General features: G+C 40.0%; 1 protein-coding gene across 3 annotated transcripts; it reads left to right on the forward strand.

Moving 5' to 3' along the window:
- Positions 1-877: 877 nt before the first annotated feature.
- LOC115043962 (LIM domain and actin-binding protein 1-like) lies at positions 878-13,224 on the forward strand. Of its 3 annotated transcripts, none has more exons than XM_029502763.1 (10): positions 878-1,050; positions 3,653-3,795; positions 4,218-4,263; positions 7,642-8,064; positions 9,645-9,699; positions 9,874-9,968; positions 10,495-10,573; positions 10,784-10,815; positions 10,919-11,049; positions 11,173-13,224. In XM_029502763.1, the coding sequence occupies exons 2-10, from the start codon at positions 3,674-3,676 to the stop codon at positions 12,230-12,232; spliced, it is 2,043 nt and encodes a 680-aa protein (XP_029358623.1). In that variant the 5' UTR covers positions 878-1,050; positions 3,653-3,673; the 3' UTR covers positions 12,233-13,224. The 3 variants fall into 3 exon arrangements, with proteins under 3 accessions (XP_029358623.1, XP_029358622.1, XP_029358624.1); XM_029502762.1 differs by having other exon boundaries at positions 879-1,050; positions 10,916-11,049; XM_029502764.1 differs by lacking the exons at positions 878-1,050; positions 3,653-3,795; positions 4,218-4,263 and adding an exon at positions 6,578-6,671 and having other exon boundaries at positions 10,916-11,049.
- Positions 13,225-14,166: the final 942 nt, after the last annotated feature.

Genomic DNA, 14,166 nt, shown 5'->3' on the forward strand with positions numbered 1-14,166 from the left:
CTAAAACTATTCATTGGTTTTAATCATGATAACTCAGTGACTATTAGTTAGCAACAAAATCAAGATTTGCCTAATTCCTTACTTAAATGATTGATTTTCAGCATATTTTGACATGAACTATATTTAACGTCAAATTTTTTTTTCATATGTTGTTTTTCAATGAGCAACAGCATTACTTTAGGTGAAAAAATGGGTCAAAAACATTTCATTTTAACAATACACCAAAGGTGTTGTTACATTTAATTAAGTAGAAAGCTTGACAAATGTCTCATCCATAATTTCGCTAATTCTTTAAGTGCTCTGTCACTCACCTAAATTAAATACCACTCTTGGCCAAAGTTTAAAATGATCAGTGTATATCACTGCAAGAGCCCCGAAACCTGGCCTGGGAAAGACACAAGGCCTTGCTGAGTATTAATGACTGTCTTCAACTTGATGTGCTTTTCTCACTACCCCGTTCAGATGGCTTTATTTAGAAGGCAAATGTAATGCAAACATCCCAAACTAGACTACTACTATTTTACTTCCACTCATTCTACTATAACGTCACACTGAGCCACAATTCTTTGAAAATACCTGTTTCAATGGTGAATATAACATACATGCGTTGTGTTGTGTTGCTTTTGGTGTATGGGAGTTATTAAATAATGCCAAGATTGTTATTGCTAATTGTTAATATTGTTATAGTAGTAGTGCTGTTTATTACTATGCAATGTATTTCCCGTCTATGGGTAATCATTTGTTGCTCTGTTTCACATATTAGAGAGCAGTTCAGTGTCTACTTTCTTTCAATTTCTTCCTTGTTTGCCTCTTCCAGAGAACGGGGGGGGTTGTCAGCCTGGGGGAGGTGGGGGGGTCAGGTATGCAAAGCGCACAGGCAGACCCAGCAGGTAGGAGGAGGTCACATGACCCGGCTCCTCCAGTCCCCGGACACCTTCCTGTTCGCCCCACCCCCTCGGCGCCACACCGGGCGGTGACGCAGCGGCGGCCGCCAGTGTCAGGTGTCTGCGGGCCGCACAGAAAACACTCACTCAACGGAAGTCCGCACAGGTAAGACGAGACGGGGAAATATAGGAAGAAATGAAGCGAGTCTGCCGAAAAAAACACCGGATTTGTGATTTCTGAAAAACTTTGATTTTGAATGTAGGTGTTGTTTTGCTTTGACTTCAATGCAGGTGCTCTTAAAAAAACAAACAAACAAACAAAAAACTCCCTGTCTTTCGAGTTAATCGATGGCCAACCTGTCCGGCCGCCGAGTTCCTACCGACCGTAAGTCAAAACACGTTTGAATAGTTGTGGAAAACTGCAATCTGGCTCTACCAGAAACCAAAAACGCCTTCAACCAGTCGCTCATGTCATACACCTGTAATTAGATTTCCAAATGCTGGCCTTTTAGGACGGCTGGCATTCTTCAACATAAAGCTGTAGCTGTTAACATCGTGTTCTTCTGTCAAATGTTCCAGTGCAACCGCAATTAATTCTATCAAAACAACTTCCTTTTTTGGGTTTCTGAACTAATAATTGTCTCGTAAATCAATGATGTGTTAAGTAATTGCTGCTCAAAGTCATACTTTGTCCAGCTAAGTTGTCTTAACTTGTTGTTGGGGAGAACTTTGTTTGAAGTAAGGGTTAAAGGTCACTATCACTGATAACAAGTGATGGAGATCAAGCAAAATACTGGTGCTTCCATTATCAAATTTCCAAAGCTCATATTTCAGATAGTCTGCCAGGGTTTTAAGGGTAAGGCTAACTTTCTTACCTTTATTAACTCTGAATTATGAAAGTTTTTCTTAAGTGTCCTCTGTTCTAAAGCTTCAATGTAGTAACACATAGCCTACAGTACAGCCTAATGTACACAAGAAAGTGAAAAAAAATGTTGACTGCCATGTGATTGTAAAATCTCAAACGTGTTTATATTTTTATTGCCAATCAATCACACCTTTTTTGATTGGGGGTGAATGATAGCTGGTTGGGAGTTGTCTTTACTTTAAATTGGTGATATTTCCTCTTTATGAGGCAATTGTGTTTGTTTACCCCAAGGTTTTCAAAACAGGTTGCGTCAAAGAAGGTAAGAAAACAAGGTGTTAAGGTGGTTTCCTTTTACAAGACTGTCTGGAAGATCACACCCTATTTTCTATTTAAATCCATAACATTTCCTATTATACATTGATTTTCTAATGTTGGCTCTGTTCACGTAAGAGCTTGTCTTTGTGACCTCATAAGGAGAAGGAGTTGAGTTTAATGAGCAACCCTTTTTGCTTTCATGAGAGGTTCATGTTTTCCCTGTTTTCTTCCATTGCTCTGGCTTCCTCTCTGGCTTCCTGTCTGTGCCTTAAGGATATGCAAAAGAAGTTGACTGGCAAATCTCAACTCGGTTCACTGAGAATGGACTGGTGACCTGTCCAGGGTGTGTCTTTGCTTAATAGGATACTTAATAGGCTCCTCTGATGTTGCGGTATGAAGAGGTGCAACAGGGAAGAAAAAAGACGTTTGCTAATAAACAGCACCCTTTTTAGCACATCCATTCCACAGTAATAGTGCATACTGTGTTGTGTTATATACACCTGATCAGCTGACGTGGCAGCTTGCCTTTCAGACCTCACAACCTGTGTCAACAGTAATTAGCCAGGAAGCCTATCTGAACATCATTAACTGAATATAATACTTGAGCAGTGGCTCATTCTTCATAGTTGTGCTGCGTTTATTGGAACGCACGCTCTGGGCCTGCTCCATTTGAAAACAGTATTAACTTTTGCTGTTACATAACATTGGACTCTTGTACCCCTCTGAAACACTCTGTAACACTAGCTCGACAGAAATTAACATAATCACATATGATTTACTTTTTGTTCATATATTATTTGTATCGTTCAATATTTAATTCATCTGCATCTGAAGTTGTATTTGATTTCTGAGTTTCTAGAATCAGGTTTGTGTTGAAATTCAGTCAAGTCCAAAGTTCTCTCAGTATTTGTCAGTGTTGTATCACTCTGTACCTGAGTGATGATGTAATAGGTCTAACTGAGTGAAAAAGGCCAGAGTGTCAGACAAAGGATTATTAAGTCTGCTAGAAATTGATGATAATGTGCTTATACCTGGCTAAGCAGTTCGAAGTTTGTGTTTCATCTTGAAGTCAAGCGGCACAAACTGGAGTACAAGTTTGAACATGCTCACCTCTGTGTTTGGATGCAGAACTGTGTGTGTATGCATCCCAGGTGGTGCAGGCGAGACATGACAAGTGACAGAAAGCATGATTCAAACAAAACAGGACTCTAACACCAGATGTTTTTGGATATTTTTTTGTTGTTGTTTGTTTTGGTCAGGTTTTTTTGCCTGTCAAGATATAGTTTAGCTTTATTTAAATATATAAACAAAAGCTTTTTTTTGTCTAAGGTAAACCTGTCTACTCTTGTCATGCCATAGTACCAGCTGGCTGGCATCTATTGTCTAAGGCACACAGCTGACAGATGTCAAGTTGTTACACAGATCAAAGGTGAATTGTCTGCCAACAAATGCAGACATGAAGAGTTGGATTGGGATTTTCTGGCTGCCAGAAATCTTCTTGGTAGCGAGGGTTTTCTCAGCTAAAGGCTTTGTGCCAGCCATGGTGCTATATCACCTATCACTTACAGAAAATGTGTTTGTGTTTCAGGTATTCAAGTAGTTTGCAGAGATGGAGAGCGGTCCATTCAATCGACGGTCCTGGGCGACACAGTCTTTACGTGTCACTGCGAAGGAGCTGTCACTGGTTGGTCGCCGAGGGAAAAACACTGCCATTGCTGAACGCTTCTCCAAGTGAGTAACATCTGGTTTTCATAAATGTTCATGGTTAGTATCTATTTGCTAACTGTACTGGTAAGACAACAAAATTAATGCTAAATACATTGCAGCATAATGCTGGTGTGTTTGGTCCACATACCTCTAGCACATGATGATGATAATGGTGAGCCACATTGATTCAATTCACATTGTTGATGAGTCCCTCTGCTCATTTCCAATGTATCAACAATGAATGTAAATCATATTTTATGATTTTCTTACTGTTACACACGACTTAAAAATACAACATACTTCTATGCAAATAGTAGGTTAATGAAAAATATTATGAAGTGAAAGCATAAGAAATTATAACTGGAAAAAATGTAAATCTAAGAAAGTGGATGTGCTCTTTTTTGTGTTGAGTCAGCAGAGGTCAGTGTTGTTTCCTTGTTTTTAAGGTACCAGAAAGCTGCTGAAGAAATCGGTGCAGAGAAGAAAAAAGGAGTAAGTGTTGCTGTCTCTTTTCATTCAGTGCCATTGGTTTACAGACCTCTATGACTTTATTATGATGAAACGTACAACTATTCCTGAATTTGAAACAAGAAACAAAAGTGAAGACTGAACCCTTTCACAAAAATATTAAAGGGTACCATTATTAAATACAGTTTTCAATTGATGATGTATCTTGTTCACAACGCATTCTGAGCCTCCCAGTGTGTGTGTGTGTGTGTGTGTGTGTGCGTGCTGGATGTCTTGCCTCATTTGCTCAGTAGTTGCTGATGGTGCTAGACTAATTACCACATGTTGTAATGAGGAGTACACACGCACGCACGCACACAGATTCACCATGCTAACACATTGTCTGGGCCAAATGTCTTGTCCTGGCTGACCTCTCATTGGCCACTCGTCGCAGTGGGCAGGCTATCTAAGTAGTAATCCTAGTTTAGTGTAATCCCCTCTCTGTGTTTCCAACCGTATGTTAGCTGCTTTGTCAGTGTGAAAGACTGATAAACAAACCTGGATTGAGATTAAATTAATTACTGATCAGATAATACCATGAAGAAATATAAGGTAATGTTGCTGTAGTTGTGTATAATACTGTGACTGTCTACCAGTGAATGTGAGGCAGGTGTTTAGTTTCTTAGATTATTATTTATTATATTCTTTATCCTTAAATCTTAATGGCCTGGATGGACTGACCCTACCAAAATGGTGTTGTTTTTTACTTGATACGGTTTGTTTAAGTAATTTCTCACATAGATGCAGTATTTAATAGATAGGGCTTCAAATAGGGCAGCACGGTGGCCTAGTGGGGCCTTTCTGTGAGGAGTTTGCATGTTCTCCCTGTGCTTGCAGGGTTTCCTCCTGTTTATTCTCTGGTTTCCTCCCACCGTCAATTCACCGTAACTCTAAATTGTCCGTAAGTCTGAGTGTGAGTGTGAGTGGGTGTTGGTCTCTGTCTGTCTCTGTGTGTTGGCTCTGTGATGGACTGCTGACCTGTCCAGGGTGACCCCGCCCATCACCCAGTGTGAGCAGCGATTGGCTCAAGCACCCCCCACAACCCGGAAACGGATAAGTGCTAGAAGATGAATGGATGAATGAATGAGTTTCAAATATGCTCTGAAGGCAAATTCATGCTCAGCAATACAAATTCAAGTCAAACATTTTTTTATTTATGTATTATTAATCATAGTTTGTCCTAATTTTCTGGAACTGATAGTATGTGATGAGATATTACTACTACAGGAACAACAACCAGAGTTAAAATATTATTACTAACTAATGTCCTGATGCGTCTGAGCCCAGATTAAATGAGAGTGTAAAAGACCATCTGTTTGTCTGTCTGAGAGTGTGTTTCTGTGTGTGTGTATTTGTGTTTGGTGGGCACATGGAGACAGGCTTTTCAAACATGCCTATAAAACTGTTTGTAAGATTGTAAGATTTGCTGTTTCTCTCTTTTAGAGTAGAGGAAATGCTTGCTTATAATATGGAACAGATTTACTGATATTTTCAACCTAATTGTGTTTTGAGTTTTGAAAATTTGTTTTGTAACAATTGTCTGTTAAAATTTTCATTTGAATCTGTAATTTGCTTTTAAAATCCACAACTTATTTATTTCTCCCAAAATATTCCAATTGACACTGATATGAGGATATTTTCCATGGAGCATGTTCCTCCCTCATTTGTAGACTCTGCAAACAGTCTTGACACTTAAAATTGATCATTGATCATTAGTGACCAACTAAAACAAATAAAGGTGCTCAATCTGTAACAGTGTGAGTCACAACTGACTGGCACACTGAATACTGATAAGTGCTACGTAAAGGAGTGTTCACACATTTACAACGTAAGTCAATAACTGATATAGGAGGTCAGAGTTTTCTACAGTATCTTTCACACTGCCTCAAATTTAAAATTCTGTACAAAATGCTGTTCTGTGACTCATTCGTGTGATGAAGTTTTGAATGGCTTGTGTTTTTTTTACATTCTAATATTTTGCTTTCCATCTTATATGCCATATTTTGTGCTAATCTATTTGATTCATCTCAAACCTTGGAACAGATGAGTGCTAAGTTGATGCAATTATTGAATTGTCTTGAGAGCTCATTCAAGAGTGGAAAAGTGTCAAAGAAGGCCCAGTAAACAAAGAGTTAACTTTTCCCTGAATGCATCATGTCCTGCTCTGGTTTCCTGGGTATGCTGAGTCTCTCATTCACTTTCGTCATGTTGAAGGGGCAGGGCTAACTCATACAAGCAGATTTTTTTGCAGCTGCTAACATCTGGGAGAGCTCTGCCCCTCACTGTCTCTCAGCCCACAGACCTGTAGAGAAGGACTAACTAAAGGACGCTCACTTTCCTTGCTGTCTAGTTGGGGTTGCACTTTGTTCTGCTGCTCCTTCGCATTCACAAAGGTTTCTTTTTTTCTTTTTTTTTTTTTTGCTTAAAAAGAACAATCTTTGTCACTGACCTCTTCTGTCTGTCCACCATGGTCTTGCCTCACAAAGACAGTAATTGTGCCTCCTTTCTCTGTCTACATTTTTGTCCCTTTTGTTCGGTCATGGTCTTAACTCTGTTTCTGTGTTATCTTTCTGTGTTAATAGAATTTAAAATTAGAGGGATCAGATTAATGCGCTATACTAACACATTAAGGTGATTGTGTTTTTGTTCAATTGAGTGTTTCTGTTTTTGTGCGAATTTAGTGTAAAATGTAGTTGTAGTTTTTGTAGAATAGCAGTTTTAATTTTATAAAAGTTTTAAAACATGATTTCAATCAGGAAACTTCCCAACAAGAACCAACTTGTTAACTGATTTTGTTTTGCACACTTATATGATAGTAATTTTTTCTTATGTCAAGATCCTCTTTCTGAAAGTGTTATTCCGCTTTATAATTTAGGAAGTTGCTGCCAGTCACACAGCAGTAGAGTGCCTCCTGTTGTTCTGTTGTGCTATTTGCTGCTCGGCATGTTTTGTTGTCATGAATGGCTGAGTGGTGAACAGAGCCCTCCTTCCCTCCTTGATGTCTTTTGGAGAAAGGTGAACTTGTGTAGAAAGGAATGTAGCTGAAAAATATGCCTGCACACTCAGCCTTGCCAATCGTGGCATTCAGCTCCAGCAAAACATCTATTTCCTGGACCAACTTTGAACAGCTGTTCACCTAATCTGTCAGAGAAGCCAAGTTCAGACTCTGGCATTTCCTTAATTCTTTCAGGGCAAATTAGGGTTTAAGCTTTATGTTTCGTGCAATAGATTTTACTGCCAAATGGAAATACTTCATTTAGGATGTATTGTGAATGAAAGACTTGTTTTGTGAAATTAATTTCATGGTAAGTTTTGCATACTCACAATGTAACTAGATTTAATTTCTTCTCTTCTTCGTCTCAGTCTTTAGAGGGTGCGACGCCTTCGCTGCGGTCAGGCAACCTGAGTGCTCTGAAGAAGCGCTGGGAGCAAACAGAGAACCTTGATCGCAACAAGCCTACTGTCCCACCTTCAAGTCAAGCCAACGCTCGCAGAAGGCCTCCTTCCATCAGTGAAAATCCTGTTCTATTGAAGAGCCCAGGCCCGCTGACAGCACAGGAAGGTCAATCCACAGCCAGTTGTGTCCAGCAGCCCTCAGCAGCTCCAGAAGCGTCCAAAGCTGAAGAACAGAGAAGGATGGACAGAGATGAGGTGACACATGATGAAATACCTGAAAAACCTGAGGGCCAAGTACCAACAAGCCCCTGTGCCTCTTATGAAAAACCCAGAGTGCCACTGAACAACCTGAAGATGAAATTTGAGAAGGGAAAGGAAACGATGGTCAAGGTAAAACATTTAGCTCACAGTTCTATTATGTACGCTTTGCAGTTATTTTCTGATTTGTCAGATGCTTCTTCTGGTGCATTTGAGACAGGATGATGATCACTTCAAAAACCATCAGCTAAGATCATATTTTTGCCTAATATTATCCTCATATAAAGCCTTGTAGTTGACTGCTTTATAAGCTGTGTATCAACTGGCCATGTTTCCCAGGCATTAACTGTAACCACACTGGGGGGATTTGTTGTGCTGAAGTTGATCAGTCTTGTAAAATGCTCTTGCATTTTCTGAGCCCCTCTTTAGAAGAGCCAAAATGTGTCTAACTATGTAGCTGCATACCTTGTAGCAAAAAAACTGTTTCTGTGAAAGAAATTTCCCATTGGCAGCTACAGTAGAGCAAAGGTCCCATCTTTAACCCCCCCTTTATGTTCAGAAAGGATCAGCGCTGAGTTTGGTTATGTATTCAAGATTTTTCTCTCATGCGCAAATTCTTTTTGCTACATTCTTCACAATGTTTCTATGTTCCTTGTGTTTCTACCTGGAGGTGTTTCCAACCTTCTCAACCCAAATCCACAAGCACTCCGCTCCTCACCTTCCACATCAGAGGAATGCAGGAACATTCCTGACCTCGGGCTGTTTCATTCTTCAGAGGATGGCCGCTCAAGAGCAACTGTCTTTAACTTACTTCTCATTAACCACAGTGTCCTGGTATCCCACATTCCCCCGACAGTCTCGTTCTGTGTATGTACTGCGACAGGACTAATGAAATGAAAGTGAATTATACTGTCATTTTGACTAAGCTCCTCTCTGGGAGTGGAATGGGAGTCACATGCTCAACGCCATTACATCACTACTAGTCAAGAAGAGGTGAAACATTAATTGGCGAATGTTTACCAGCTGGATTTAAGAGTTTTATGACACTTGGCTGAGGAAGATGGAGGCACAACATGACTTTAGTGAAACAGCCTGAAGACACTGGCTGTTTTAAGTAGCCAAAAGTGTTTTGTGCTTATGCAGGTGCAGAATAATGGTGGAATGAGACTCTGGTTAACTCATTAGTGCTGGTGAAACACAGGGATGAATGCACACATGTGCATCATTCTCATTTTACTGCTCATTCTTTGCAGTAAAATGCACTTTGCTTCTTGTGACTGTAGCTCAAAGGCATGTTGGTGTCTGCCCAGGTAAATTCTTTGCCTTAGTATTAAATGGAGGACTGGAAAGGACACCACCTATTTTTTACTGTGAAACTAAGCTATTGCTCCTCCTTGAGCACCATTTCTGCTTTAGCTGTGTGAGTTTAAGAGGGGCCTTCCCTCCTCTGCCTGTTTAACACTGAAGGCTCATGCCCATGCTTTGAACAGTGTCTGATGTTATTATAAGACTTTTACATCTACATGCTATGACAACAAAAAAAATGTAATTATTATTTTTAGCCATTTTACAACAATAGCAAGGACAGAGAGAAAGGCAGGAATGAAGGGACAGAGGTGGAATGGCAAGCAGCAGAGAACCTGTCTGTGGAGTTAATAACGCCGATTTAGTAAACCTACCCTCTGATCCCCTCAATCCCTTTACTCACACAGGGTGGCAGGACAACACAACGCAGTACTTCAACAGAAGACATGGATCAATGTAGTGGTAAAGAGAAACACACTCATGTACACAAATAATTTACTCACTTTTCATAAATTGTAAACATTAAAACACGTAATACTAATGCTAATACTAATCAGATCTGTGTTGTTTGCTTTAGTTTACATTAGCATCATAATCACTAAAAAAAAAGGACAATGTGAACATCTTCTGCTTCAGGCCTGACTGTTTCTGCCAAGGTGGAGTCGAGGTCACTGAGGGAGAAGATGGCCAAATACCAGGCTGCTGTTTCTAAACAGGGGACCACACGATCTGTGAGTTTAGCCAAAAGGAATGCATAAGTAAAACTAAAATATGTCAAGAAGAATAAATTGAGATTTTATAATGGCTTCTCATTAAAATGTATTAATAAAATGATCATTATTATCACCATAATCATGAAGCAATGTCAGTTAACAGGAAAGCTGAATGCACCACAACAGTAGTTTCACACCTTAGGTCATAGCTGCAGCCAAAGCTGCTCAAGTACATTTTTACTCATCCACTGTATGTTCTGTTATATATTAAGAAACAGACTTACATACCCTTTCAAATGGTAAATAGCTGCTGATTATCAAACCCCTAAAATGAATGAGGGGGGTTTAACAAGGCTCACAAAGTAATGGACACAACATTATATATTGATGATTTATGGTCCTTCCTTTCTAAATCTATAGTAGAGTATATTTACTGGTGGCTCCCTTTCAACCACTTGATTCTCTCCCTACGTCTTTATCTACTCCAGAAATAAGAGCTAGTCAACACTAAATTCTGATTTCCTTTCTTCTATGTCTCCCACAGGGTGTAACCTCAGAAGTGACAGCTCCAAAAGCATCTGCAGCTGTACCTCAGAAAGACATCTCTGCACCTGAGTGCAACGGTGAGGTTAAGTAAACACTTGAAGGCTAATTATTTCAACATCAATATAATTAATGCAGTTCAAATATGAAAGGTGAACTACAACAATGAATTGAACCATTACTATATTGAGATTACTTCGGCAACTAGAATGACACGTAGTCTTATTTCATCAACCCTCTTTCTGGATGCTGAGCAGCAACAGAAATAACATTTTGTTGTGTGTCTTTAGGTGAGAGCAGCGAGACATCCAAACAGTCCAGGGTGAGTCAGTCATCAAAGCAGAGTATTGCCTGAATCGTCAGTAAATATCCAATTTCAACCACCGTGGATAATGGATAAATGGGAATCAATTTGTGTTTAGAAGTTTTGCCCACCGGTGAAGGAGACGTGCTCCGTTTGTTCAAAGACAGTCTACCCCCTGGAGAGACTGGTGGCTCATCAGAATGTCTACCACAAGAGCTGTTTCCGTTGCATTCACTGCAGCACAAAACTCAGGTTCGTTTCGTATTGCCAGGCGGCAGCACATCGCTCACTCTTCAATGTATGATGAGCTTAATACGTGAAATATTCTATAATTTTCTTTTATGAAGTGATATCTTTGTCACTCTTTGTTTGTAGTCTTGGGAACTTTGCCTCTCTGCATGGCAATGTTTACTGCAAGCCCCATTTCAGTCAGCTGTTTAAAGCCAAAGGCAACTATGACGAGGGTTTTGGCCATCGCCCTCACAAGGAGCTTTGGGAACCTCGAGTCGATGGAGAGGAAGAAGCAGAGGGGGCGAAGCCAAGAGGATCAGAGGAACCAGTGGCAGTGACACGCCCAGCTGAGAGCGTCTCCGACACACAGCTCACCTCACCCATGGAAACGTCCCCGCAGGTGAAGGTTACAGACATGACCGCCTTACTGGAGACACGTGTGCAGACACACGCTGCCAGCTCTGGTGAGAAACAGTCTGCAGAGAAGCCAGCTGAGACACGCAAGCTGAGGATTGCTTGGCCTCCTCCAGCAGGTGAGAGCTCCTCTGGGGCAGCAGCACTTAGTCCAGTCAGTGAGGGAGTGACTTCAAGCCGACCTTGGAGAGCAAAGTGGCCCCCAGAGGAAGAGGTATCATCATCTGTCCAGAGCTCAGAGCGGATCGAGCTGAAGAGCCTGCGGAGGAGCTCTTCTCTAAAAGAGCGTAGCCGGCCTTTTACAGTCGCAGCTAACTCCAAGCCAGCAACCAGTCTGGAACCCAGAGAGCCTCGGCGCCCTCTAAAGACCCTACTGGAATGGAGAGCATCATTCGAAGAAAAACAACCATCTGTAAAAACACCCAAAGAAAATAAAGCAGAGCAGCAGCAGGTGCCTCAAAGTGACGACCCAGTAAGACCCAGTGAGACCACTTCAGACGAGGAGGAGGAAGGTCCACACAAACAGCAGGAAGAAAGTGATGGGGAACGAGTACAGAAAGAAAACGTTTCAGCTGCAGCTGATAAGATGGCAGCAGAAGATGCTTCTGTAAGAAGCACCTCTCCAGATATCTCGCCATCCCCCTCTCCACCTTTGCAGCCGAAACAGAACCGGAGCTCCCAGGATGTTGGCTTCTGGGAAGATGACAAAGAAGGAAGTGATGCTGAAGAGCTCAGTGCAGAGGACATAATCAAGAGGAACCGCTACTATGATGAAGAGGACTCTGATTAATAGGAAAATCTTCACCATATAACACTTGACAGTTTTGCTTTATCGGTATGTAAGTAGCTCACAAATGTAGTTTTGTCAGATGTGTAACAGGCACATGTGTGTGAGCATCAGACAAATGCCTTTAATGACCAAAGTCCAAATGTTTTTGTTGTTTGTTTGTTTGATTTTACATTTCGAGCAGCTTCTCACTGACTCCTGATTATACTGGGAAGTGGGAATCTTTCACTTAATTCTTGCCTTCCTGGAACTCATCTGAGAATTAAATGCATAATTAGTGGTGTGTTATTCGCAGATGATGTGTCACAAAAAGCTTTGTACTTTCTGTGACACATAAAAGTGCATTTTAACGGTGTGTAACTGTTGTTTTTTTCCTTCCTTTAGCTTTAGAAGTAGTTTGCATTGTGCAGCTCTTTTCTCAGGGATGAACACACAGTCCCACACATGCATCTACCTTTGTCTGGCATCTCTTTTCATGGGACTCACTAGTAGACTCCTACTAAGGTTTTCATTTTAATCTTGGTGGAAATTATTTTTGAAGTTGTGTACAGCACCCAAACTAACAAATCAGTTAGCAAACAGTAATAACTATATCCTGCAGGGGGCGCCCGGGTTTCTGGAACTGGCACTGAAAGTTGAGAGATTTCCTTCATTGTAAGTTTGGCTTTGTAAAACAGCCTTTAGACATGAATTCTGTCATTCATTAACCTGTTTCTGCTCAAAACTGTTCCCACCACCGTTAGAAAAGGAGAGTGTATAATTAATCAAGATTTCTTCACTAACTGTTGAGCACGTGTCCTTTCTATTGGCCTTATTGATTTCCATTGCAATATTTTCAAATGCTATCAAATTTATATTGTTTTTAAAACATTTTATAATGTGCAGTGGAATATTTGTTCACACTCCAGAATATAAATAAAAAAATCCATTTGTACGCTGTCACAGTAGTTTTAACTGTAAACACAATTAAAATGTATTGATGAGAAAATCCACAATTTCCTATGAGCTGCAAATTTTATTTATTTTATTTCTTTGTATCAGAACAGTTTTTGTCTTTAGGAACAATTTTAGATGTCATGCACATTGAGATATTATTGCTTGATAGTTTCATCAAGTTTTATCAAGCTTACATCTCTCAGCTTCCTCAAGAGCAATTTTCTGAGTTTTCCATATTTTTCCAAAGATTTAAGTGATCTTCATATGCTCCTAAAACTCTTATGTTCTGATTACTGTTACACTAATATTTTTTGTTATCATTACATATTGCATATATGTTTTTGTTTTCAACTGTTTTTAGGATTTTAACTTTAAATGCTAAAGAAGATAATGGTATTTTACATACATAATTAGATAATGCAGAAATATGCCTGCATTAAATGTCAACAAGATCATTAAAATTTTAAGCACAATATGGTCTATTACACTTGGCAGGAACAAAAATTATGACGGAGTAGTCAGCAGTGCAATGAATAAGCATTCTTCTCTTTAATTATTTTTGGTTTATCTGATTACTTGAAGAGACAGAGTGGACAAAGGAAAAAAAATCAACATGATACAAATGATACAAAAAAAAGACAACAGGATGCATTATTGGGCAGCTCTGGGAGAGACTGAAAGATGCCCCCATTAAACTGGACTCTTGATTAACTTATCCAGAATTTTTATGACAACTAAGAGAAAGGGAAAAATGAAACATGAATTTGAACTTTTTTGGCACACAGACACTTCTGCAGGGAGTCCAGAATGGATCCACACTTCACTGATGTGACATTGTTAACATGATGTGCAATAGGAGGACTTGAAGGTGAGTGCAGCTTTCTGAACCTCAGGTGGAACATTTCCATCACCTACTGTCTCCTTTCACCAACTGAAGTCTGACAAACCACCACCCATACATACGCATCGCAACGAGGTGCACAATAGCAACCATTTCTATC

The sequence above is a fragment of the Echeneis naucrates genome, chromosome 5 (genome assembly GCF_900963305.1).
Source record: "Echeneis naucrates chromosome 5, fEcheNa1.1, whole genome shotgun sequence".
Lineage (NCBI taxonomy): Eukaryota > Metazoa > Chordata > Actinopteri > Carangiformes > Echeneidae > Echeneis > Echeneis naucrates.